The 27,669-nt window shown below is 35.7% G+C and overlaps 2 protein-coding genes across 2 annotated transcripts; both read right to left on the reverse strand.

Annotated features, from left to right (window-relative positions):
• Positions 1-1,468: 1,468 nt before the first annotated feature.
• On the reverse strand, positions 1,469-9,200 carry LOC136809902 (anoctamin-4-like). The gene is made up of 7 exons (XM_067066466.1): positions 8,905-9,200; positions 8,154-8,269; positions 5,987-7,417; positions 4,966-5,102; positions 4,286-4,473; positions 3,601-3,800; positions 1,469-2,633 (listed from the first exon to the last, which is right to left on the reverse strand). Exons 1-7 carry the CDS (start codon positions 9,133-9,135, stop codon positions 1,514-1,516), a joined length of 3,423 nt encoding a protein of 1,140 aa, XP_066922567.1. The 5' UTR covers positions 9,136-9,200; the 3' UTR covers positions 1,469-1,513.
• A 1,026-nt stretch (positions 9,201-10,226) lies between these two features.
• On the reverse strand, positions 10,227-27,369 carry LOC136809919 (proteasome subunit alpha type-1-like). The gene is made up of 13 exons (XM_067066487.1): positions 27,306-27,369; positions 15,364-15,404; positions 14,762-14,806; positions 14,483-14,584; positions 13,893-13,996; positions 13,336-13,424; positions 13,107-13,177; positions 12,606-12,689; positions 12,418-12,463; positions 12,178-12,257; positions 11,662-11,733; positions 11,256-11,342; positions 10,227-10,478 (listed from the first exon to the last, which is right to left on the reverse strand). Exons 2-13 carry the CDS (start codon positions 15,364-15,366, stop codon positions 10,449-10,451), a joined length of 813 nt encoding a protein of 270 aa, XP_066922588.1. The 5' UTR covers positions 15,367-15,404; positions 27,306-27,369; the 3' UTR covers positions 10,227-10,448.
• Between the last annotated feature and the right edge of the window lie 300 nt (positions 27,370-27,669).

The following is a 27,669-nucleotide window of genomic DNA, read 5'->3' on the forward strand; positions in this document are numbered from 1 at the left end:
CAAAAAAGATCGAATACATGGATATACTCTTGTAATGTAAAATGTAGAAGAATTCAACTGCCTTGGCAGTCACAAAGCCTCCACTGCATGTTAATGTGAGAATCTCAAAATGATTAAGTAATTACTACTGAATCAAACCTTCATGCCAAGATTAAACACAACCGTTTTCGTGCTACAGTCGAATCAGTGTTTTTTTATGGTGCACCAACATCAGCATGAAAATACTTTTCAATGGTATATAGACATTCATCAATATAATGGAGCAAATGTCAATGCTTTGGACAGTGATGACGTTATTTTGATACCTTCTATCACTTTTTACTCGTACATTGCACATTACTTATTAGATTTTCAGACTTTTTCGTGAGTAATGAAAAATCCTTTTCAATAATTTGAAGCAAATGTCAAATTTTTGGTGGTGATGATGACACCATTTTAACACCTTTTGTCCCCTTTTACTCACATTGAGTACATTTTATGACTTTTTTGTAAGCAAAAAAGTTGTTCAGCATGAAAAACCCTTTCCAACGGTATATAATATGTCCATGTTCAGAGACATCAAAATTTCAAAAAATATCCGCCATTTTGAAATTTCCACCATTATGGAAAATGCCCAAGGTGTGAAAAGTGTCACTCGATGGTTTTTCACTCCTAAGGACCTAACGAACACATTTCAATCAAAAAATTTCATGTGTACGCAAATTTTGGGTTCCCTAAATTAAGCCTGAAATTCCCCTGGACCATTAGGCAGAAATTCGTTCAAAAACATAACTTTTTGGTCAAAAAGCATCAACGGAGGAGATCAACTTTTGATTTTTTTCATCATTTTACATAATGGAGAAAAACTTATAGAGATACGAAGGCATTCAGTTTCCAAAATTAAGGGAATAGTTTGTAAAAGTCGAATTTTGGTTAAAAACGGCTAAAATCGATTTTTGTCAAAAAACACCAAAGAAGGAGAGCAAAAAGCCAAATAATTATTTTTTGACAGCAGTTTTCGGTTTTTTGTCATGGTAGGATATAGTTCTTCCGTCAAAACCATTAAAGGGGTCATTTGAACCGGATTTCAGTTGCCAGCAGACTTGTTTTAGCAGTATATTTTTGTAAAAACGCTGATTATTGCAAAAAACCTCCAAGAAGGAGTGCAAAAAATGTTTTTTTCAAAAATTTTGAATTTTTTGCTAAAAGGCAATTCTATTGGTAGCAATTTTCAAAAAAAATTAAATTCTAAAAACCTTTACTTTGCTGACAGTCAGCATTTTTCTAAAACAGGTAAAATCGAAAAAACACCACGGAGGAGTGCAAACTCCAGCCTCGTTTTCAAAATCGTCCAGGATAGACTTTTTAAGACCTGGGTTTCCATAATCAGCATAAAATTCCCGTTCCAACGGTATATAACAACCTCATTCTTTTTTAGGGTTAAGCAAAAACGCTTCTAACTCGAGATATTGAATTCTGCTCCCCGACTAGTATTTATGTGATTTTAATGTTTACTTGGATAACCTGATTACCATCAAACCCACGAGAATGAGATATCTTTAAAGTCATCGACATGCTGAGTTTTATCTTCTTCATCTTTCTCTCCATCCTGTATCAAACTGCTCGCCTCTTCAATACGGTCATCATCATCATTTCGCCCACTATCCTGTATCAAACTGCTCGCCTCTTCAATACGGTCATCATGATCACTTCGCCCATCCTGTATCAAACTGCTTGTTTCTTTCATACCGTGATCACCACAGTCACATAAAATATTCTCTGAAGATTTCATTTTTCGATTTTTCTTCAACAATTTTCTTTTCATTTTTTCTGAAGGCCAATTCTCGCTCCCATGCTCTGATGGATGAATGGAACCATCATTAGAAAATTGTTTAGAGTAACTTCGTCTCAAAACATCAAAGATTGAAGTACTTCTCGATCTACTCCTGCGCCTTTTATCCTCTTCCTCTTTATAACTGTCTTGTGATTTTCGTTTCTTGGAACGGCGGCTTTTTGGTGAGGCCACGCTTTCATGTTCAAAAAGGTCTTCACGTTCAACTTCCGTTGGTTCTTCTATAACCTCAAGCCCTCCAGTTTTTCTCGATTGACCAGATTCAGAAAGCATTGAAAGCTGTGTCGCATTTGTAGGAGATCGAGATTTCCTCGATTTTCCAGATTCAGAAAGCATTGAACCCTGAGATACATTTGTAGCTGATCGAGACCGCTGCTCAACAAACGTATCCCATGGTTTCTTAGCCATTCGTTTCAATTTCTGAAGCACTCGTTTTTTAACTTCGTCACCCAACTGGATTGAAAGTAGAACTTGTTCCGGATCCGGGTAGACCGGCTGTTGAACGGGTGCTACTGATAATTTCTTCATTTTCTTCACTTTCTTTTTCTGTTTACTGATTGCGTCATGCATTTGATTGATACGTTCTCGGTACCGGTTCAAAGCTCTAAATTTGCGGTTCCGATCACGACTCATTTTCGCTTTCACGGTAGCCGGTGTTGTGGGAATACAACTTGCCAAAACTCTGCCGATAATGAAAACTGTCCATTGAAAGAACAAAGCAAATGCGAAACGTACAGCTAAGACGAACCAGTGATTTGTATTGTATTGGTAAGGGCTTTCTGGTTTATGGAAACCTGTGTACCTAGAAATGAAGAAATGAGAATCCCATTTGAAGCAATTTTTCATCTGAAAATTTTCTTGGGGACATATGTGTGTAGTGAGTATGAGATACCAAAGCAGAGGTTTCCAGATTTTTGGAAAATTATATTCGAAAAAATGTGACAAGAGAGGTCATTTTCATTGACTTTTAATTGATTGCACCCGGCAAAATTGATTTGATACAGTATTCAAATATCTCAATGTCAAGTTTGTTCGCAGATTATGAAAGGGCTAATTTGAGGTCTACAAAATGAAATGTTCTCCTCCCACAGAGCACTCTTGAAGGGCACTTATCTTGCAGCACATAACTGATGGATTAGAAGTATTACGCCATGTCAATTCAAGACAGCCTTAAGTCCATTTTTTCCATTTTGAGATAATTGACTTTAAAGGTTGACATGTGTTGGACTTTAGGATGACTGGAATTTAGGATTTAAGGCTGTTTATGGTTGATATATTATGGAACATTCTAAATTCTTATTTTTTGAATTGCAAAATACACCTCTTTCCAGCATGCTGAAATAGGCGAAAAAATGGACTTAGGTCAATTTTCGAAAAAATGGACTTAGGTCAATTTTCGAAAAAATGGACTTAGGTCAATTTTCGAAAAAATGGACTTAGGTCAATTTTCGAAAAAATGGACTTAGGTCAATTTTCGAAAAAATGGACTTAGGTCTGTCTTGAATTGACACGGCGATTAGTTCTCGAAAGATGCTCCAGCAACCTTTTTATAAATATGTTTTTTTTCTTTTATAAGCATATGCAGGCTCAGTTTTGGGTACCTAAACAATGGCTCTATTGTTTGAGAACAAAAAAATAGCAAGCATAATGCCTGATATAGGGGCAGATACTCGCTTATAAAAAAATACTGTAACTTTCAGGTTTTGTAACTTTTTAATTTTATGTTTGGGTAAATAAACTATCTTTAAATTTGAATTTGAAGTTCTTACCGACATTGCGTGACGTTGAAGTTCATTCCAGAAGATTGAGGTCTTTCTTGTTCTGTGAAATCAGACACGTTGAATACTGAGAGACTCCAATCAATGTATCCTTGTAACGTGGTCGCTTCGTTGTAGTAATATTTGTAGATGCTCCTAGGGATCATTTCCGAAGTCAGCGATAAAACAAATCCGTTGATCAGAACGCCACACTGCAAAGAAATCAAGAAGATATCCTTAGCTCCTTGTCCTCCATTTTGCTGATTTTATCAAACTTGTACCCAGTGCCTAAGTACACTTTTTTAATGGTTATCAAGAAAACCAAAAAGTGATGTAAATTGCTCTGGCGTCCTGGGACATGAGGTTGGAATAGCTATTGGAAATGAGAGTCAGTGGTCAAAATAAACCTTACTTACGAAACTTGATATTAATACAGCGAATCTGCCTTGATTGTTCAAGTTTTGCAAAAATTCGCTGGATTTTCAGACTCTTTCGTATACGAGGCCTCCAGTGGCTTGTGGATTAAGACATTTTACGCGATGGCTTGATTTGATGGCTCATTTTACTTTTTTTGGCATGATGGCGTTTTTGGTGTGATGTATGATTTGGGCTAGGTGACAAGTCAATTTTGGGAGTTTTCGTGATCGGAAAAAAAAATTTGGCGTCATGAAGGGTACTCAAATAATAAGGAACTCACAGTGGTCAAGATGTTGAGGATATCATACCACACACCGATTCCAGAAGCATCCAAAGCTACAGGTCTCTTATAATGGAACACAAGTTGTATAGCACTGATTCTCAACTCGATCACGTTTGTAATGAGGGCAATGAAAGGAGCCAGTGGAAAAGCTGCAACGAACATGGTCACAAAACCATACTGTAATGCTGAAATTAAAGAGTAAATATTGCAGACGTTGCATTTTGGTTCCGTTCAAGCAATACAAGGTCCAAATGTGGGGAAAAATAATTTATCTTCTAGAGCTTTCAGAACTTTTTAATATCATATGTTTAGGCATGTCATAAAGAATCAAACTGGAATGCTAAAAGTAGGCATTGCCCAAAAAATGAATTCCAAAATCAGAAAGACTCATTTTTAGAAATCGTTGAATTCTTTTTGCAAAATGGGCTGTTCCATCAAAATTCCAAATCTTTTCAAGTCAGAAAAAATTATTGGAAATGTGTGGATACCCCATGGAAAATAGCAAACTTTGCAAAGAAAACCTTGGAAAAAATTGTCTTCGTACTTTTAAGTGACGGTGGACGAACTAAAACCAGTCTTTTTGTTGAATTTAGAGACGGAGAAACCTCTTTTTGTATCTCACTGAGACGGAAATCCGCCTAACACGGAAGAACTTTGAGCACTGAATAATATCTCACCTGTATCTTGGTATTCAGTGAAAAGAAGGAAAACCGAATTGGATTCACATTCTTTTGAATTATCTTTTTCCCATTGTGGTTTGGACGTAACGTTCTTTGCACCGTACCACCAATTGCAAACGCGACGCTTTAAGTACCTGTCGAAAGAAGAACCAGGGTGACGGATATGTGGATATAATTTTATTACGGTCAACCCTCTCCCTCTCATTCATTTATACCTCTAATACCAAAAGGGATCTTTCTGTAATTCGAGCTATGTTATTGTTCCCTAAGGTGCAAATGTGTTTAAAAAATACTCTATGTAATTTTTAATCTTTCTCATAAACCCTAACCCTAACCCTAACCCTGCGTCAGCCTGGGTTTAGGTCCTAGGCAAAAATTAGGTCCCCCCTGAGTTTTAAGTCCCCCCAAAGATTTATGAATTTTTTGTTAGCCCCCAGGACTTTTGACCCTAGACAATTTCAAAAAATTGATCCCAGTATAAAAGGGTTTTTCAATGTAAATTGCGTTCTGTTCTAAGATTCAGATAAAATATTTTTCAAAAGGGGGAAAATTTTTCACATTCATGAGCTTCAATTTGAGTAATTGAAGCCAACTTGTATTAAGTTGAATTATTTTAGCCCCCACGTTAAGTGATGAGATTTTAGCTTCCCCCAAGTGCATAGGTCCCCCAAAAAAAGTGATGTACTTCCAGCCCCATCCTTTTTTGGGAAAAATTTAGGGTGTAACCCTCCCAACCAGCAGGTGGGGGAGGGGGGGTGACGCTATGTTTCTCTAATGCGAAAAAATCCTTGGTCCAGATCGATTTAGAGAGTCAACTGTTCACACATGGATAGGACTTAATTGCTCAACTGAACTGTTCTTAAAACTGTCGTCTTCTCGGTAATTGTATGAATGAGGAAAATGCTTTAGTTATTCCATGGACTTTATGAAATAAACTGTGTTTGTTCGTTATTTGACCGAGCCCTCTAGCTAAAAAAATTGACGTGATACAGGGTTGTTTTAAATTCTCTTTACTTACGGTTGGCAGAGTTGGACAGTTTTTGAGAACACTTGTTGTCCAGCCATCAAAATTAATAGTTGAATGCATAACTCAAAGAAACATCCTTGCTCCCAACATCCTTCTATCCGATGAGTGCCTGGAACCAAACGCTTGTATTTACCAGGTGTCCCAACAAAATATTCATGTTTGAAAAATGCCGTGTAAAACACAGACGAATACGTATTACAGATACCAAACCAGAATAGTTTTATGGTGAACGATTTTTCGTAACCACTTTTAGTACGCGGATTTTCCCAGTCCGTTAATTTAACAGCAATGTAATAATAAACGTATTTCAGAATATTGATGAAGATAAGGTTCATGAAAGATGCAGTGGCCGTGACGAAAATTTTCGAATGATCCTTAGATTGTCCTCCTTGTGAAATAAAAACACCAAATAGAATACTTCGGTATATGATAATCCCAATGACGGTTATTATCACCAAGGCAACAAAAAAGATAACAACAGAAAAAGCGCTTGCCACTTTGAAAACACGTCGCATCTGTGGTTCGGGGGTACATTCCGGTCTTTCGACTTTAATTTCATGAAAATTTAACGTGTTCCATTTATAAGCGAATTTCGCTTCTCGTCTTTTCCAAAACGACAAATAAAACACAGACCAGATTGACATGAAAATCGCAAAGACGGGGGTAGCTTCGTTATCGAAACAGCGAGTCATTTGTGAATACATACACGAAGTATTATGGAGATAATAATAAGAACATACTTTATCACAAAGTGGGCACATTAGGAAGGGCTTCTCATCTTGACATATCTCCTGAATGGGTACAGACCAGAGATTCGATAGACACCCATAAAAGAAAACCAGAAGCCCAACTATAGCAGCTGGTAGTAGAAAGGATGTGTAGAAACCTAGCCATAGGAAATAGAATGCGATTTTCGATCCAAAATAATCGCAAACATCATGTATGGGTTGATAGGTAAACATACAACGAAAGGAGGCCCAATTTTGAGCTAACCTCTCACGCAAGTTAAAGCCCTTCTCATCTTTGGTTTGAATGTCCAGGCTGGTTAGCAAGCTACTTTCTTTATCTTGAGACGGATTTTTGCCGGAACAAAACACCCTTCTGTATTGGGTAAGCTCGTCGTGCAGCGGATAAGCAGCAGTGAATATTTTGTTTTGTATCAACACTTCAAGTCTTCTTTTGCCACATGTTCCTTCACCGAATGTTGAATTATTCAATATGATCCACACCAAGTACGAACGCAACTTTTGTGGAAATAATAACTCTGCTTTATCGTGATTCAAAAAGTGTTTATCTCGTGCCTTCGTGTAAGCATCGTAATGATACCGTTTCCGATTTTTCGACCGATTTTCGTATGATTGGTTCCGAAACGGATTTATGTTTGTCCATCGCTCAATGATAGGGTCTAAATACACATCATACCTTTAAAAAGGAAAAGGAAGAAAAATTGAACCAAATTGAAGGTTCCATTCGAGATTGGAGGAAAATAACTATACTTGTACGGTCTTCATTCATCAACAGGCTGCTAGATCATCAACACAGAAAACCCTTTCTTTGCCAAGCTCAATGCCAGGATTAGGTAAAACAAGAGAACGTATGGTTAGATAAAAGATCAATCGCGTATTATTTGTTAGCCTGTTAGACGAAAACCGCTTTTTTATCGCGATTTAACAAAGAAAAAATTTGGTTTGTGGGAAGGTACTGGCTAGTTATTTGTCTGAAAACCTTTAAAACGTTCACGACCGAGCCCTTTTCTTCGAAATTCGACTTTGCAGAGGTTCCTTTTGGTCTCAAAAGTTATGGCCCTTTTAGATACAAACATAACGGTATTTTTATCCCTTTACTATACTCGTAGTCAGAGGCAAAAATGTTAAAACATGATTCAAAATTTTATTTAGTTGGAAAGTGAATCACATGATGATCGCATTAGGAGCGATAGCCAAGTGGTCAAAGCCGTCAGCGTTTCAAACCAGTGATTCGCAGTTCGAATCCCCTCTCCTTCCAATGTTCCGTTCAGTTCATAGATAGCCGAGCCGGTTGGCCGTGGACCCCGTGAAAACAATCGAAAGACTGCCTAAATGTCCTAGATTACTGGGCTATCCACGTTAAATATCGACTCTATCTATCTATCAACATGATAAAGAATGGTCAAACTCACCATGTGTCATCATGATATTTATCTTCTTTGGTCGGTAATTTAACACAATATTTCTCAGCAACGAACTTCAAGATGTCTGTTGATGCTTTGACTTTCCAATACTTCATTCGGCCATCCTAAGAAAGCAAAATCGATATCTGATTCCCGCACTTGTGTTCTTGTCTATTCGAATATTTAGCACATTTTTCAAATTACATGTAAGAGCAAAGTGTCTAGATTCGAATATTTGGTTACAAAGAGGTTTTGTAAAACTTTATTATCCCTATAGGGCTGAAAAACAAAGTCTAAATTATGGTTTCCTTCGTATTTCCTCGTGTATTCCACACGCTGATCTTTTTGAGATTTTCAAAGTTATTTCAAAAACAGAACAAAGCGGATGCTTATTTTGAAATTTAAGTCATCTGAAGTATGTTACTTTTTCAGAATGTAGCCCAACAAAAATAATATCTAGAATATAATAAGCTATAAAATTTGGCTTTTCCAGAAAAAAACCGTGCACCCCCTGTTGAGGAGGTCCAACCTTTTGTGACCTACCCCTTGGAATTCCAGGCAATTTTAGGATCATACTCCTCTGGAATTCCAAATTTTTACAAATTTTCAATCATTACCCCCTTGGAATTCCGCTAATTTTTGACAGATTTTGGTCTACCCTTATGGAATTCCACTGCATTTCAAACCTTACCCCCTTGGAACGGAAATGGACCTCCTCAACAGGGGGTGCACGATTTTTTTCTGGAAAAGCCCATTTTACCTTTGAAAAGATGAGCTCAGAAACTTTCAACATCCCTCGTAATGTTTGCAAGTATTCTTTTTGTAATTTCTGAGGTCTTTCTTCGAGTTGCGTTTTCTTTGCTACTAATATGTAATCGAATGGTTCGTCCTGTTCGAATTCTGGTATGGACGGGTCTTTGTCCACGAAACATTGGATTGATGCATTCTCACTGTCGGATGATGACTCGTCAGACAAATATACTGTCGTCATTGTTGTTTTGTATTTATTAGCTGAAAAACATATCTAGACCAAGGTATGGTTTTAGTTAAAGGTTTTCTTTTTACATAAGTGTATCCGTTTTATATCAGGCACATATTTCATACCAGGACAGTGTCTGCCTATTTTTATATTATGCTGATATAAGCAAAAAAATGTTTTTCTTTTCCTCCGTCTGGCCAATCTTGCTCCACATCCGTGTCAATTCAGCGTGCAAAAGCGTGTGAATAAAATTTGACGAGTAAGCAAACGATATCACTCTTATTTAAAAACAAAACCTTTAACAGTAGACTGTCCATATTTGACAAATAATCATTGTGTCATCATTGTTTTTTATTTATTGGCTGAAAGAAATATCTAGCACAAGAGATTGTAAATTGTGCACTTCTAACCTAAACTACAAATAAAGTTTCATATACAACAAATCACTTCTCTCCTTTTCGTCTATTAATAAAAACAGACTCTCTGTTTCGTGTCAACCAAGTTTTATAAGTTTAAAAACATTTCTCATTTTCTATGATTATAGATAGCGAAACGAACTTAATCTTGCTGAGAATTTAATACAATAAAGCTTATTACTTTTTGTTAATTATCACGCAGTCTTGAAATAAAGATCTTTTAAAATTTGACATGCAGAGATACTGAAAGAAAAGAACGGAGGGGATGCAGTTTATGCTTCCGAAGCTAAAGAAAATCTTATTTTTGCGGGAGGAGACGCCCTTTAACTGCGGAAAGAAAAAATTTGAGCAATCGAACTCAGCATCGAAATTTTGTTGATTGCCTTTTATGCATGCAAGAACGGTAGAAATAGTTTATGTAATTAAATAAATCTTTGTGTTGGACGGTGAAAAAGAATGCGGCTATTATATTTTGATTTTTCCCTTAATCTTTATGTGATACTTATTTTGAAAGGCTTTGAGAAGATATGAAGGGCTAATAAAATCTAGGATCGAGAAAAGTTGTTAAACGGTTTTCTATCGTAGATTTATGAAGAGTGAAGAGCCAGTACCATATCCCTTGTAACACATATATAAAGATGGAAAGTCGACATAGACTTGATACCTGCTCTTCTGTCCGAAGAATAATTTCACATGATGCTCTTTATCTTTCCAACATCATAATGACTGGCATATTATAAATACAAAATTTATTTCAACATTTTTTTTGCTAGAGAAATTAACATGATTCCCCATCATTTCATGTTTAAGTACACTGTGGATGTACTGTTCATAATCGAGTTCACATCGTTCATATAACTTTCATAATAAGGTCTTTTGATTGGTTTGTTAGCGAATAATGCATTCCCATTATGTTTCCATAGCTTCTTCTTGCGAAGTCTGAAATGAAGAATGAATCGAGTGATGACACTGTTGCTCTTTTTCCTCTGATCAAAAAATCAATAAATTATAAATATTGAAAAAAATAAGAAAATTGACAATGAGAAATCCCCAAAAAGATCAAAAATCAAGCTGGCAATAAAAGCTTAACATTAAGACCTCTTAGAGTTCCTGTTCAAACAGAGGCTAACTGGTTACTAGTCAGAAACAGCTGGAATGCAAAAACTTCAAGTAAGAGTGACAGTCCGACAGTCTTATGTTGATAACTTTATGGCTATTATTCCTTTCAAGGCAGATACTATCGCATTTTTTTCACTTCTATGCGAAAGTTTCTGTCGAACGAGAAATCTTTTTCCTCATTTTTGTTCAAGTCAACAAATCTTTCTTCCAAAACATAGAATGCACCCCCATCCTGAGCTTAGGGGGGCCTAAAACTTTTTTTCGTTTGGGGTTACTTTTCATAAAAATGCAGGGGCTAAGCTTACAACCTTAATTGATTTTCAATTTTCACAATGCATCATGTTGATATTTTGTCATTGGGAAAAAACTTATTTAGATGATCTTGTTGACAATTTTGTTTAAAATACTTTTTGATTTTCAGTTTTTGGAAGTGGGGACGGCATTCTAAAAATTTAGCTGGGGGCTATTTTAGCTCACCCCACCCCTAAAAATTGCTGGTGGCTGGACCCCTTTCCATACTATGCAAAAAAAAAGAATTCGTGAAATGCGACTCTACAATTTTGCGAGACTTTATACATTCAAAGCTATTCTCCTTACTGAGTCTTGTTCCATAGATTCGGGAGCGGCCGTTGCATCTTCTGTTTTGTCGTCTTTCTTGTCTTTGCTTTGATCAATCAATGCCAACTGTATACATCAGTTCATTCAAGTTAAGGAGGATAAAACATACTAAAACCTCACTTCAAGTAGGCGAAAATATCATTCGTTAAATGAAGGACTAAAACTATTTTAAGTACGAATTGGGATGGACATAACAAACGCAGGAGCCCCTAATCCATAGAATTATTAAAAATTTATCCAAGGATTTTGAAATGAAAACCTAATGAAGATTACTACATAGCGCTTCTGAAATAAGCGTCTCCAAAAGTACACATTTAAAATTTAGAGGCTACCATGTGATGTTACTTGAATAGTTAATTCATATTTTAGATAAATGAAAAGATACAAATGGAGCGACATCTTCATTATCCAACAAAGTCAATTTCTTGTCTTTCCCTACAACTGCTATGGTGCAATTCTAAAGAGTGAAGAAAAAAAGTTGTGTATTTTACTCGGTTTCACTTGACATGACCGGTCAAAGCAAGGTCTTTCGTCCGAGACGGAAAATGGATTTTACACAGCAAATTATTAGCAAATGTTAGCACACTGAGAAGGAAAGCTTTTAACACTGCTTGACATTGAAGAACTTCAGAAATATCAATATATACCGTATCCACGCAAGCTCAGTTCTTAAACGTTTCAATGAACAGATCCTAATTAGAGTTCTACGATCATTAGAAGAAAGGCTTCTTCACAGACTGTATAGTTGAAACTGACATTTATTACCAAATTATATTAGCAAAGAAACACTAAAAAGGCTGCACTGATCTTTTGAGACAATAGTGTTCAGAATTTCACGTAAAATTTCCACAACAATTTAAAACTGACAGTCCAACTCAATTTTTTAACATAATTTTAATACCTTAGTTGTTAATTCTTGTTCGTTGGGTAAACATTCTCTAAGCGATCTTAAGCCATGTGCGATGATTTCTTCGTAAGAGGCTGGAAAAAAAGAGAAAATTTCACCAGTAAAAATCAATAGCTCCTCTAAATAAAATAGATACAAAAATATAAAAGATATTAGCCATTAACATCGGAAAAATAACCTTCACAGAAAATCGAACAAGATTTAATCTTGGGATATAAAAGTAAAGCAACTTACACTCTTGAAATTTGTCCAAGTTTCGTTCTAAGTATGTTCTTGCACTCTGCAAAATAAACAAATTGGTTGCTTTAATGACAATTTTAAAGACCAGAATATTAGAGGTATTTTATCAATCAATAACTCAGCTAAGCAATTTGAAGAGAAATTGAACTTGAAATAAGATGATGTGCATTTCGCAGACTTACCTGTGATCTTGCACCGATTGCCATGGATTTACAATCGAAATAGTTTGCTGATGGACACAGTTGATAAATGTGACTTCCTTGACTCTATAAGTGGAAATATAATTAAAATAACGTTTTAATGTTCTTAAAAGTATTCAAAGAGCTTACTTATCACATAAATTTCGGGTCGCTGGTGGGAAGAAATTCAAAGAATTTGTGTTCGATTAATCAAGGGTATAAAAACCTTTCTTAGTTGGTTGTTTTGGTTCACAGCCTTATCTTTCAAATATAGTGTCATCCCTGATGCGAAATGTAACAATTGTGCGTAAAACTCAATGATAACAAACAATAAAGAAGTAGCTCAGCAATTCTAATTCACGTCGGTATTCGGCTATTGCCGACGCAAATGCCGTCGAGCTAAGAATTACCCTAAGAAGTAGGGTTTCTAAACATCAAAAAAGACAAAACATTAAACCGAAAATATCAACATAAAAAAGGTTAAAAGTTATTATCTTGTCATACATCGTAACCTGCAACGAGAATTCCGACGCCAAATGGACGTCTTCCGTATACTTTGGTAGGTTTTTGCATTTCTAAAATAATAAGAATATTAATTATCCAAAGATTCACAGCCAAAGCAATAAGTCAATGAAATACTGATAGATTTTTAAAAAATCAATAGGAATAAACATTACATCCTCTCACTGAATTTCGATTCGACATTACAGTTTGTGATGAATTTTGATCTTACTTTCAGCTGTGGCGGTGACAAGTCTGGAAACTGGTAGAGCTTCTTCATAAACGTATCGAGAATTCAAACATTCGTCTTGCATAAAATTACTAAAAAGCAGAGAAGTAAAGGAAGCTTCAAAAAAGATATTTCTGGATATTTCATCCATAGCAAAGTATTTAAACGGTAAAACATGTTTATTTAACCATTGCAATGTCTTCTAACATTACATCACGGACCCAACAGCTGATTGGTTGTAAGTAACGTAAAATCAGTCAATACGTCACTTTCAAACAATCAGCTGTTGGGTCCATGGAAGACATTGCAATGGTGCATATCATGAATATGAATTGATGCAATTAAAAAACAGATTGCCTTGTATCATTTTTACGTGATTTTGACTTGCATGAAATTACTGAAAATAGGTGAAAAAGAAAAACTTCATCAATAGCATAGAGGTTTTTTACTTTTTGAGTCGATCTGATTAAAATTAAACATAGATTGATGTATCATTTTTGTAATTTCCACCGAGGCGCTTGCGGAGAAATGGCTCCATTGCAAACACAATATTAGCCTACCTTAATAAGCGACCATCAGAGGTAAGACCTGCAATACTGGCTGCGACATGGTCATCCACTGAAATGATCTTCCTTTGATATGATGAAAGTTCGGACGATGATCTCTGAGGAAAGAAATGATAAAGTCTTGTTAGTCTAATGATAAACAATAATCTTGAAAAAAAAATCAAAATAGAAAAAAAGAATGCATCTTAGCTTCACTCCCCCCATGGCTGTGAGGGGGTTACCTACAGGTAAACTTTGGCCAGGGGCCACCTACTGAGCTAGGGCGACCTAATTTTTTACAAACTGAACTGGGGACTCAATTCTCAAAAGGGTTTAGTCTCTTACACTGTTTAGATAATAACTGCCTGACATGGGATTTGCACCCCAATTATCCCCAGTAATCGATGAAAAAGGCACTAATCCATAGCTTGCGCTCAGGGGGGAGCTACTATATACTAAGTCATATTAGTACTTTTAAGTTGACTTAGAAACTACTTTTCCTTTTGTAGTTTACAGATGGCATTAACAAGCAACGCATTATTAATATTGGCATTCAGGTAAAAGAAGGTAAAAAAGAAACATGTTATATATCATCAATTTCTTACCTTTAAGGCAACCAAAACAGCATAATCATTAGATTTGAGACCAACAGTAGCACTTCCTTGTTTCACAGCTTCCATTGCATATTCAATTTGAAAAATACGCCCCTGAAAATGAACGAAAAAAAACTAAACATAGAATGCAGAGTGACTTTTCAGGAGGGGTTAAGCTTAGGGGGTGCATTCTATGCTATACTGTTTAATTTTATTTTTTTAATTCAGTAATTTGAAACCTTAATATAATTCTATAAGAGCTTTAAAATTTAAAACAAACAGAAGACATACCTGAGGACTCCAAATACTGACATCATGATCATATTGATTACGGTACTGAAATTAATAGATTTGAAATTTATAAAATATGCATGGACTTGAATTTACAGCTATCCATGAATCACGTTAAGGATTGTATCAAAATTTGTTGAAAATGAGTAGACATTGAAGAGGGCTCTTCAGCAAACTTAAACATTCTATTTCTGTATATCCAAAGCTGAACAATTGTTTATAATAGATTGTCTGGAAAATTATATTATGTTATCTAAAGCAGGGTATTTTACAAGCAATTTTCCTTAACATTGTTATAGTTTGAAAAAAGTCTCAATGCAGTGGTCACCCAACATGGTTGGGTGATGAAGAAAATGTTTGCCCTTTAAATGTCGAAAATAGGTTTTTTGATTCATCAGTAATAGCCTGAAAATTTCGAACTTGATTTTGAAAAAAACAATTGCTGATTGTTAGACTCGATTGCATATACCCATTTCTCCATTTTAGAAAACTCCATTTGAAATTAACTTTTTGCCACAGAATGAAGGTGGTAAACAAGTGCCTAAAAACACCCTGTGTAAAGTGATATAAAATAATAAAAATGAATATGAAACTTTACTTACCATGTTTCAAATATTTGATATTTGTTTTTTATTGTGTCACTCTATTGAAAAAATCAAAACATGAAGATCAGATAATTTTTCAAAAATAGTTTTTTTCATTGTTGTCTTTTTTGTTTTGATAAAAATACTTGAACGTGTCTTCTCGACCACTGAAAGATAGTTATTTTTCCAGGTTGTATATGGGTAAAAAGTTAGCTATGAAATTGTTTCAATCTGTTGTTGGAAAATAGTTCAAAAATAGGGTCTTTTTATCTAAAAATTCTAGAAAATTCGCCAGCTAACAGGGGTTTGCCCCCCCTGTACCCCCACCAGGGCCAGCCCTGGAACCGTTGGGGGGCTAAGCGCTCCCAAACCTTTAGCTGAAAAAAAAACGCCTTACGGCATTTTTGTTCGACTTCAACTTTTATGCCCCCTCAATAATAAATTGCTTCCTACGGGCCTGCCTTCTATTTACTCAGTACAATGTTTCTCTTTGCTTAGCGGTCAGAGAGGTTTTTCTAAAGCAATTACAATGTGTTGTTATCAAAACTAAAAATAAAAATATATACCTTAATTGGTCTAATATTGATAAGCCCCATCTAATTTTATCCCCTTTCTTAAAAAGAGATTATAGGAATTATAGGTAGGTCAGAATTGCTGATTGAAAAGAGATTTTTCTTATCAAGCTGCTAAAGCAATAGATATTCCTATTATTATAGTTCTATCTCTAAAAAGGGGTGACAGATGTGTCAACATTAACCAACTTATGGTAGGTTATTCCCAAGAGCAAATGCAACTGAAAAATTCTTACTTGTTAACCTTTCAGTTCTATAAAAAATTAATGTCTTAATCGGAAGCCCATCAAAAAAAGCCGCACTGAGAGTAGTAGAGTCGTTTGCTATCAGGCGTCTGTTTTAAGTGTAGTGATAACACTAAGGTGATACATCATCTTTGACACTCTAGTTAAGTTAAATACATTTTCTAGAAACACAATGTCATGTTGAACCATTAAAAAGGCCAACACAAATTGCAATAAATCCACTATTGGAGCAATAGCAACTACTCTATCAATCCACCAGACACAGAAAATGCCTGGTGTTAATATTGAATACTAAAGATTATTCTATTAGTGACATGCCTCCTTTTTTTGTCAGATCTGCAAAACAGTTAAGGAAAACCTGGAAAAACCTTTGATGAAATTCTTGGTATTATTCTTATCGAGTTCATCCATCAAACAAGAAGTTCAGTAAACATTACAGTTCTTGCAGTAAAAAAACACCAGTCAGTGATGTTCGATTTTTGCCCCTTTTCGCACATGATTTCCACCCCTGGAAAACTTGGCCTGAACACACCCTGGCCAGTTTGGGACTTTTTCAAGTTCAAAATTACCAAGTGGCTTCAAAAAATTTAGACCATACATAGGTCATTAAGTGTTACGATTTAAACTGAGTTAAAAAAAGGCCAACTCCGCAGAATACCCCCAAAGTCCCTCATGAGTGGCTTTTCCAACAAATCCTCTTTGATCTTTTATTGTTTTTTTTTGTTTATTGCTTGCATCAATGATGACTGACTTGCATGTCATTTCTGGAAATGAAAACAGAAGGTTTTTTCCAAAACTGCTTTTGCGGATTATTTATTTAGCATAAAGAACAGGTATAATTAATAAGGTTCAATCCAAAGTGCAGCATTGGCTATGAAAGTCCAATAACATATAAAAAGGTGAAGCATAGCATGGCAGTAGCGTGGTGTGGCAGGGGGCAGAGGGTGCAACTGCCTCCAAAGCAGCAGATTTTTCTAGGAGCTGCTGAAAAATGTATGAAGACACCCTGAATGTCTCATTACTAATTTCCAGCATTCCTTTGCTTTTTTACACCTCAGAATTAGCATGTTTTAGACAAAAAGAGAAAAATACCCAAAAATGCTTGCTTCATTTAAAACAAGCAACATGCTGAATGGACCTACCTAATGATTAACATCAGATGAAAATAAGAAAAAAGTGACAATAATTGTACAAAAATTCAGAATGGAAAAATAAACCTTGTGCAGTGCTGCAAATAACGGCCGGAGACCGGTAATTACCGGCCATTTTGTAGTTTCTACCGGTCATTCTGAGGCTCAGTTTTTCATTTTGTCCGGTTAAAATTTGAAGATTAGAGGCTTAGATAAATACTTAATAGCGGTTCTAATTAAAAGAGGAACAGTTTTCAAACTAAAATAGGTGTTTAACCAATCTAAGTGATCACATACTACAAAATTTTCTAAGATGATTCCACTAGACCCTCTGCTCGTTACACTCGAAAAATTACCGGCCAACTGAAATTTCCTTATTTGCAGCACTGCTTGTGTGTTGAATAATGTAAAATGGTAAAAAGGAATGTCCCCAAATACGAAAATCACTTAAACCATTCAGACCCAAAAAACCTTTTAAGCTGTTTTTGGCCTAAATTTGCCCAAAAAAAATTTCCTTAAAAATCTGGCTCCGTCACATTTTGAACATTGTCATTCTGCATCATTGTGCAAAAAATCAGAAAAAATTATGAGTCAACATTGAGAAAAGCTATATTTTCTTATTTGGTTAAAGGGAATTTCCCCCAAAATACGAAAATCCGTCTTTTAAGGCGAATAAGAATTTTCCGGGAAAAACCACTTCAGCCATTCTTTAGAGAATCTTGCCCTCCATCTTTGTACAAAAAATCAGAAAAAAGTAATGACAGAATTTTGCACAAAGTCCAAAAACCCTATTTTTAGGCAAATTTTGGCCCAAAATTGCACAAATATATATTTTTTCGAAAATCGGGCTCCGACACATTTTAGGCATTGCCATTTTGCATCATTGTGCAAAAAATCAGAAAGAAATAACGAGTCAACATTGAGAAAAGCTATATTTTCTTATTTGGTTAAAGGGAATTTCCCCCAAAATACGAAATCCTCTTTTTAAGGCGAATAAGAATTTTCCGGGAAAAACCACTTCAGCCATTCTTTAGAGAATCTTGCCCTCCATCTTTGTACAAAAAATCAGAAAAAAGTAATGACAGGATTTTGCACAAAGTCCAAAAAACCCTATTTTTAGGTAGTTTTTGGCCCAAATTTGCCCAAATAAATTTTTTCTCAAAAATCGGGCTCCGTCACGTTCTGGGCATTGCCATTTTGCATCATTGTGCAAAAAATCTGAAAAAACTAATGAGCCAATCCTGAGAAAAGCTGGTAACAGACGGACGGACGGACGGACGGACGAACGAACGAACGGACATGGGTTAATTTATAGAACCTCCACCGGGGCACCCGGCGGTAGGTCCAAAAAGAGATTTTACTATTGATAGGGAGCACAAAAATCTAAACTTTCGCAAATCGCCTTCCCCAGTTTACATGACCAACCCAATGTTTTGTCTACTTCTGACTGAATTTGGCTTTCTGATGATTTTGATGGCGCTGAGTCAAGTGAAGTAGACAAGAGAGGATATCACCATTCTGAATTTTTTCACTTTTGTTTTCAAAAATCATATGAAAACATCAAAACAATAAAATATATTCTAAAGCACCATCAAATTTTTTAAAACTATAATAAAAACATGAAAATACCTCCAAAATTTGAAAAAGATTGGTTCATTGGTCATGGTTTTGTTTCTTTTTCTCTAAAAAGGGACTGGCATGTGCGTTTGCGTAGGGTAAAATGGCGAAATGCGAAAATCGAATTTGGCAAAAAAATTTTGAAAAAGACCCTACAAGATTTGACTATATCTTTTTATTCCATGAAGAGATTACTTTCAATGGGTAAGCTTTCTAGAAATCCAAACATAAATTGCATAGCTTTTACCAAAAAATAGCACTTTAGGATCAGAAACAAAAACCAGCTTTTTCCAATTTTCTTCGAGTTAAAGGAATTAATTCCTTGTTTGTTTTGATCTGAAATTTTCAGTAGGGGTGGCCAACATGGTTCCCTTGCTCATATCAAGGGGGGGGCGAGACGGGGTAAGAGAATTAAAGTTTCTAAGTAAAATCTTAATTATATCTTTTAAATAGATTGTCCCAGCCTTATCCCTCTTTCAGTAAAGCTTCCTATACCTTTTGTCCTTCAGAAAAACCAAAAATATTGGCCTTAATTGCTTGCTTTCAGTTCCTGTAGCCAGTAGTGTGACCCCCTGTATTTCTATTTTAATTTGCGCGGGTTTTTTAATAGAGATGTCACATGACTCAAATCCCGCAGTCTTATTGAACTAGAGAAAGCGAAAGTGAAATCGCGCGATCTGATTGGATGAAAAAAGACCGCGGGAGCTGGAAACAAATGGAATTCTCTAGAATTCTCATTCAAAAACAAGATGGCGGCAAGAAAAGCACATCTTTTGCTTTGGACGAAAGGTTGTAAATTCTGGTTGATTTTAAGGTTTTATCTTATCTTACTTATCTCATTTACTTTAATTAGTAGAGGCTTCTTCAATGTTTGGGGAAGGTAAGTCTGTAAAAGTTATTTGTTTTTCAGTGGAAAAAAGTGTTTAAAAAAGCATTTTTTGTGCTCAAGGTTTATTTTTCTTCGCAAATTTTTGTCTTCAATCTTAAATAGACGAACGAGTATTTGACTGATGGTTATGATTTTTACACAGAACATAGTAAAACTATTCAGGAACTTAGACCTTTTTACAGAATTTCAAAAAATCTGTTAGTTCTGGAGATATATTGAAAAGTTAAGACATGGGTAGTTCGCGTTCGTGTTTCGCGTTCCCAAACCAAACGCACGTGTAAAAGGAAGTTCATTCTGTGATGGTGGCCTATCTTGAAGTGAAGGTGGTTGAACAAAATGTTTTTGGCATATCCAGATGATCTCAATTGAACGGAATCGAAGATCGAACCAAATCGAACGCAATCGACCGATTGAAATTCGATTGTCGAACGCAATCGAATTTCAATCGAACGTCAAAATTCTGGGTAATATTCGATTTAGTCCAGGCAATATGGGGCATGAGGTACCACCTTGACGGCGAAAAAGGTTTGAAACTGTTTTTCGGTTCGAGGGTACGTGGCAATCGTTTTTGGAGCCGATTAGCCTGGGGTAGGGTACTGCATTTCAAGATATCTCATGAACTACATATCAAAACCTATTAAAACTTTGCAGGGTTCTAGATAAAGCATCAAAAATTGTGTGTGAAAAATTTCAAGATGGTAGCACGAATAATGTGTATTTTACAGACCCGAATATCAAAATTTTGTAAAAAAATCTAGTTAAAAAAAATAATAAAACTTTTCAATTTCACACAGGGCCAAATTCTTCCATGAAATAGATGTTAATGCCTTCATTGCTTGTAGTCGGTAGAGTTGTAGCATTGTGGAAAGTTTTATTGATTTTAGACGACTATTTTTTGATTTACAGTCCATTTATTTTGAAAAATTCGGTCAAAACTGCCCCAAAATACAAGAAAAATTTTTGACGTTTTTCTTTATAGCTCAGCATAAGGCCAAGTAAACCTCATTAAAATTTCACAGATGTTAGTTTTTAAGGCCAGGAACATTCAAGTGAAGTTTCGAGATGGTGGAATAAAAAATGTGTATTTTACAGACCAGAATATTTCGAATATCTCTCTTTAGTTTTGACACCTCAACGTTGTCTGAGACTCATATTTTCAATCAATTGAAGCATTTATGTTGATAATATCTATAACTATATATACATTCTTAGTTTAGAAGTCTGACTTAACAGTTTTTAAGTGCCTTTGGTATTTTACAGACCACTTTTCTGGCTGCTTTTGATTTAAATAAAATTGACTCAATTTGAAATATCTCACTTGTCATCAAGTCATGTAAATCAAAGTTGAAATGCTTTTATAATTTTCATAATGTGTTGAAAATGCGTTCCTGCTCAATTTAAATCAGATGAGACGATTAGATGGAAAATGTAATTTACAGACCAGATATATAAAGCGTTGCACGAAACCCCGCTACGTTGACTTGTGGAAGCAGGCAAACAAATATATCCCTTAAACATTTTATTTATCTGATTGGTATTTTACAGACTAAGCCTTCCCTTTTTTGTGTATATCTATATAAAAGTAGCTGAAAATGAATACATTTAAAGTATTATGCTGCACTATCAAACAAGACTGACACAGTTGACCTGTGTTGACATTGTAGTGGAAAAGTCTTAATAACGACTCAAACGTTAAAGGTTTTACACAAGTGTTCCCATTTCATATCAGACACATATTTCATAACGGGACAGTGTCTGCCTGTTCTATTATGCTGATATAAGCAAACAATGTTTTTCTATTCCTCTTTCTGACCAATCTTGCTCCACATACGTGTCAATCCAATGGGAGAAAGCTTGTGAATTAAAATTGATGAGTAAGTAAACGATATCACTCTTATTTAAAAAGAAAACCTTTAAGTTTAATAATCTTGATAACTATTAAGCTTGTATTAGTACTAGTAGGACAGCCTAGATTAGTAGGATACATGTAACATTCTCAAGGTGGCGTACAGTACCTAATCTAAATTACAGATCAAAGCCATCAGTATCGGCACGTTAGGTCAAGCTTGACATTACTTTCTAGGCTTTAAAACCTTTTCCTAGTTCTAATTAATACAGTTTTTCGTCGATATCTTTAAGACACTACTAATGAAGATTTTGCTGTATCAACTTAAAGAGAGTATGGTGGTATCCGTAACCCTGAAAGATCAGTAAAACTTTTACTTGGGGCCTTATACTACATCAGATATAATTTTTTTTTGCATTTATCGGTTATCTCCGAACAGACCCTGGTTGATCCACTAAGTTGTACGAGAGATCACATTCGCAACATCACTTTAGATTAGAGGGTTGAAATGGCGATCTGATATGAGAGATTTATCTGGGAACTTGTCTAAAAAACCTTTTTTTGTGCTGGTTTTTAAAAGGTTTTCAATTTTTAGCATAAAAATCTAAAGAAGAAAGTAGCTCCAGTCTATGCTAGGTTATGCGGTTGATTCTCACTCAGGTCTTTTTATTCGAATCAATTTAACCAGGACGGGATGGGATGTTTCTTACGCTAAATTGTGTAATGGCTACCTCCAACTTTTATACGACCACCTTAGACCTACATTGCTGAATCACATTTACTGATGACTACTATGCATCTGATCGCCGAACTCCTTGAGACAACGATGAGATATATTTTTTTCTAAAACATTATCTTCCCAGGCGAGCGATGAGGAAAATTCGGTAGTAGCGGTCAAGGCGCTAACCTGTACTATGACTCACCCCTACACACCAAACCAACTGAGCTAACAACCACTAAGCTAACCATAGCCACAAGTCTTAAAATACCCCTTAAAAGCAAGAGATAGTCAATCCCATTGGATACTTTTCTTAACCTTATTCCCACAGATTCAATAGGTCGTTGAGACAGGGATCTTCTAATGATCAAATCTAAAATGATATTCAATTTTGGTTCTTTAAAACCATTCAACTTGCATTGAAGACGATTGTCTCTTGTTTCCCTGTAAAAAGAATAGCGAGTACCAACATTGATACAATCAAGGTCGTAATATTTGAGAAAAAAGGGAAATCCACCGGGAAGTTTTTAAAACCACAATCGACTTGTAAGTGCTCTAAAGTACGTTCGAAAAGTAGAGTTTTAAGTCTGAGTTTTAACGCTAGACTTAAGACTTAGGAGGACCTTAGGATCTGAGGATTCAAAAGTTCAAAAATAGTCCAATAAGGCTCAGAATATAGCCTGGAAGTCTGCCAACCCCTCCCTAATTGAAATATTCGATTAAATTAAAGAGATAGCCCAAAATCGACTTTCTCGCCTGAACTTTAAATCTTGAAAAACGTTAAAATAAACGGAATTCTCATTATATTTCAACCATGATTGTAGTGCAACACTATTCTTGGTAAGTTTAAACTTTGTATTTCTTAAAGAAATAAAAGAAATAGCAGATGTTTTAAATGATTCACGTGCACAGTAGAAATATTGACATAACGAGACCAGCACGAAGGATCGCCGTAGGTCTTTTGAATCGAACAAAGGTTACTGAAAATTTACAAAATTGGGTGAATAATGATATTATTGGTCATATCTATCCTACAGTGTGTCCGGAGGATAGTAGAATAACGAATCCTCAAGTTCCTCAGTTTTCTATTAGAAAAATCTGTTGAAGCAACATATCCTGAGGATTTTTTTGTACCAATCTGTTCCCCTTTTTTCCGGATATACTCTACTGTTTGTTTTTTACATTATTTTTGGCATATGTTTTGTAACAGTGAAAAACACCTCAAGGAATCAAGATTAAGATCCCAGATAGTTTCGAGATGACAAGTGTTAGAGATAGCGAGCACTTTTAGCCTAAATTTGCTTGCCAAAAATATAAAGTGCTTTATGTGACGAGCATCAACTGCTCGGGATATGTATTTTTGGTAAGCTTGATGAAGTCAAATGTATGCTTACGATTATCATTTCACTATTTAAAGTTTTATTGATGGAAAATGCCTTATATTTTCTGGTCTGTAAATTATTACATTTTCCCAATTTCATGTAATTAAAAATAAGCAGAAACGCATGACAATTTTAAAAGCGTTTCAACTTTGATTTACATGACTTGATGACAAGTGAGATATTTCAAATTGAGTCAATTTTATTTAAATCAAAAGTAGCCAGAAAAGTGGTCTGTAAAATACCAAAGGCACTTAACAACTGTTAAGTCATACTTCTAAACTAAGAATGTATATAAAGTTATAAATATTATCAACAAAAATGCTTCAATAGATTAAAATATGAGTCTCAGACAACGTTTGAGGTGTCAAAACTAAAGAGAGATCTTAATTTTTAAGAAAAATTCGCAATATTCTGGTCTGTAAAATACACATTTTTCATCCCAACATCTCGAAACTTTACTTGAATGTTCCTGGCCTTAAAAACTAACATCTGTGAAATTTTAATGAGGTTTACTTGGCCTTTTGCTGAGCTATAAAGAAAAACGTCAAAATTTTTTCTTGTATTTTGGGGCAGTTTTGACCGAATTTTTCAAAATAAATGGACTGTAAATAAAAAAATAGTCGTCTAAAATCAATAAAACTTTCCACAATGCTACAACTATACCGACTACGAGCAATGAAGGCATTAACATCTATTTCATGGAAGAATTTGGCCCTGTGTGAAATTGAAAAGTTTTATTTTTTTTTTAATTAGATTTTTTCACAAAATTTTGATATTCGGGTCTGTAAAATACAGATTATTCGTGCTACCATCTTGAAATTTTTCATACAATTTTTTGATGCTTTATCTAGAACCCTGCAAAGTTTTAATAGGTTTTGATATGTAGTTCATGAGATATCTTGAAATGTAGTACCCTACCCCAGGCAAATCGGCTCCAAAAACAATTGCCACGTACCCTCGAAACACCCCCTCTGAAAAGTTATTGCCCCCTGGTTAGCCTGAAAACCATCGCGATTCTCAAAATATAGATGTGTTTGAACCCAAAAACAGTTTCAAACCTTTTTCGCCGTCAAGGTGGTACCTCATGCCCCATATTGCCTGGACTAATTGGTTCGATTGTTGTTCGACTGGTTCGATCGTCAATTCCGTTCGATTGAGATTGTCTGACTTTATTCTTGCAGCTTCCCAACATCCAAGCTCTCAAACATCACGAGCCGAATGAAATTACTTTCGATTTCCCGTATAAATTGTGCGATGAACAATCCGGGGGTCATTGAATCGACGATCGGACGCAATCGAACATCCAGTCTGCAGTTAGGAACATTTGGCGAGCTCCTGTACACGGCCGCAATCAAAAAAATCATAACGTCACTCAATAAAAAATGGCGTTCGTGTCTTTTCACACTTTTTTTTGCCTAGATGATGTAGCAAACATAGTAAGTATAAGCACACTGTGCTTTTAATTGGCTGACAATTTCTTTTGCGTCGGAAAAACTTTTTCAAACTTTCAGCGATGATTGATCAAACTGTTACAATGAAAATTATTCAGCGCATTTTTTATCTTCTTACCTTCTTCATCTTTAATGAAGCACTCGAAGTTTACTGAAAGTAAGCACATAAGATATTCTTATAATTAATGATATTCATTTAAACACACTTCTTTATGCGCTGCTGTGGAGTGCATGACGTAACTCGCGCGGCAACTAACTCGCCTTCTGTTGGAAGATTATATTGGGCGTTTTGGCGTTACCACACTCGACGCAGCGAGCGCCTTTGTCTTTCCGCAACTCTTTCCACCATTTTAGATGGCCTTAACAATAGATCCAAAAGGGCGCCATAATCTTGGAAGATAATTTGTTTTGGTCTCCGGCTTTGGGAAGTAGCAATGTTTTTGGTTGTTTTCGATGGAAAATGGTAAGAAACTTAAGTTTACAAGTGTCATTTAATTTTTGCTGGCTTATAGAATGGCAGGATCCTGGATGGTTTCCCTAACTGGTCTGGAAAGGAAGGAAATGTTACACCGGAGCTGCGCCAACTTAACTGGGAAAAGTTGAAGGCAGCAGATCTCAAACCTCAAATCTACGCCGGAGATCTCCGGCGCACAAGCCGCAATTTCCAGACTGGTCGAACATCAATCGAACGCAATCGAATCTCAATCGAATCTGAAAATTGCAGTAATATTCGATTGAGATTCTATTGCGTTCGACAATCGAATTTCAATCGGTCGATTGCGTTTGATTTGGTTCGACTGCTTCGATCGTCGATATGCCCCGTTCGATTGAGAGATTGTCTGGCTCTGGGCATACCGTAGAGTCGTCTAATCTCGACATACGTCTTGCAATCTCGACATAGCTGTAGGCTGGTCTTCGAAATAAAAAATCAAACATAAACAAATACATACCAAAGTTATCAATCAATCACTAAAATGTACTCTCTCTCTATCACGTCACAGATTGTTAATATAATATGAGAAATGTGAAGTGTTATTACTTATATTTGAAAAGAAAACTTTAACGATGTAGTAATCGCTAAAAACTAATTAGCATACTTTCAACGAAGATGTCCAAATCACAACAACACAACATTTTGCACGCGAGGAATTTTTTAGTAGACATTTTTACCGTGAACCGAAAATAATAAAAAGAACCCGGTTTCCTTTTGAATTTAATGTGACCGCCATACTGGCAATCACGGCGTGCGGCCTGTTAGCGCCTAGAGCGTGTGTTTTTATATATAAGGAAGGGGAAACCAGGCTAAGCGCGCGAATTATTTTTATCACGTGACTTGAAGCGTAATAAAGTTGTAAAATTTTAATGATGGACACGAGAAAGTTACGAGGAAGTTTGCATGCGTTTCGTGTGTTGTGTAAAACTGCTTATAATTTGGCTGTTTTTTTAATTGAAAGGATTGCAATGTTTACTGAACTTCTAGTTTGATGGATGAACTTGTTCGATAAGAATGATACCAAGAATTTCATTCAAGGTTTGTTTTGAGTATTTTACAGATCCGGTGTCGAGATTGCAAGACGTATGTCGAGATTAGACGACTCTACGGTATTGATGGAACTGATTGAAGAATCGTATTCTGGTTTTCATGTTATTAAATGCTGTTTTAGAGCTAGCCTGCTTTATCAACTACAGTCAGGCACATCCTGGCAAATGAACGGGGTGAGCATTTGCATGGGGTATTCGTCACCCAGTGTAAATGAGATAGGACGTCTCAGGCTAAAATCGTGAAAATGAATAAAAATGAACTTCAAACTGAAAAAGGGGAAAAAGGAAGAAAACTGGGAACTTTATTTTTTCATTAAAAGTTTTTTCAATCTTCGAAGACAAAATTGAACCATGGAAAAAAAATTTCATCTATGCAGTTCTTTGAAATTAAGCAAAATATTTCCAACCCGGTTTAATTAAACTGGGTATTCGGCGCTATTACGTCACTTTCATTTTCGACACCGTTCATTTGCCAATGGTCGCAAGTGAAAAATACCCCGTTCATTTGCCAGGATGTGCCTGACTGAACTACATTCTCGTTTTGGTCTAAAAGTAAAGTTAAACTCACCACAACTCAGTCTGTAGACGACCACCTGACCACTCACTCCAAAAAAGTCACAGCGCAAATTCTGAGGTTAAAATCTATGATTACTCAACTTCTAACCATAAAATTGCTCGAAAGTAGGCAATGCGAAATCTCAGTATTTAGTAAAATGTGCTAGGTCACTCTGGCTATCCTTTCGTGTTAGCCTCACATCCATGTATTCCCGGGCTATTTTCACCGAACTCTAAAATCTAGACTTTAATTTTGAGTTCGGTGTACCATACTGGGGGCATACTGTAAATTCTCCGTATCGAACAAAACCTGACAAAACCAAATCTTCAAAATTCAAATTTTCGAACTTTCGCTCGAAACATAACTAAAACGTATC

Source organism: Clytia hemisphaerica, unplaced genomic scaffold (assembly GCF_902728285.1).
Source record: "Clytia hemisphaerica strain Z4C2 unplaced genomic scaffold, Clytia hemisphaerica genome assembly, whole genome shotgun sequence".
Classification (NCBI taxonomy): domain Eukaryota; kingdom Metazoa; phylum Cnidaria; class Hydrozoa; order Leptothecata; family Clytiidae; genus Clytia; species Clytia hemisphaerica.

What these genes read in the sequence shown, in the direction of transcription:
- LOC136809902 (XM_067066466.1), bottom strand. Translation starts at nt 9,135, where the DNA reads ATGACGACAGTATATTTGTCTGACGAGTCATCATCCGACAGTGAGAAT. An exon ending in CACTGAATACCAAGATACAG is followed by an intron (nt 4,474 to 4,965) that starts GTGAGATATTAT and finishes CTTTAATTTCAG; the next exon opens with CATTACAGTATGGTTTTGTG. An exon ending in TCCTCAACATCTTGACCACT is followed by an intron (nt 3,801 to 4,285) that starts GTGAGTTCCTTA and finishes ATTTCTTTGCAG; the next exon opens with TGTGGCGTTCTGATCAACGG.
- LOC136809919 (XM_067066487.1), bottom strand. An exon ending in TTCTCGTTGCAGGTTACGAT is followed by an intron (nt 12,690 to 13,106) that starts GTATGACAAGAT and finishes TTCCACTTATAG; the next exon opens with AGTCAAGGAAGTCACATTTA. An exon ending in CTTGGACAAATTTCAAGAGT is followed by an intron (nt 12,258 to 12,417) that starts GTAAGTTGCTTT and finishes CTTTTTTTCCAG; the next exon opens with CCTCTTACGAAGAAATCATC.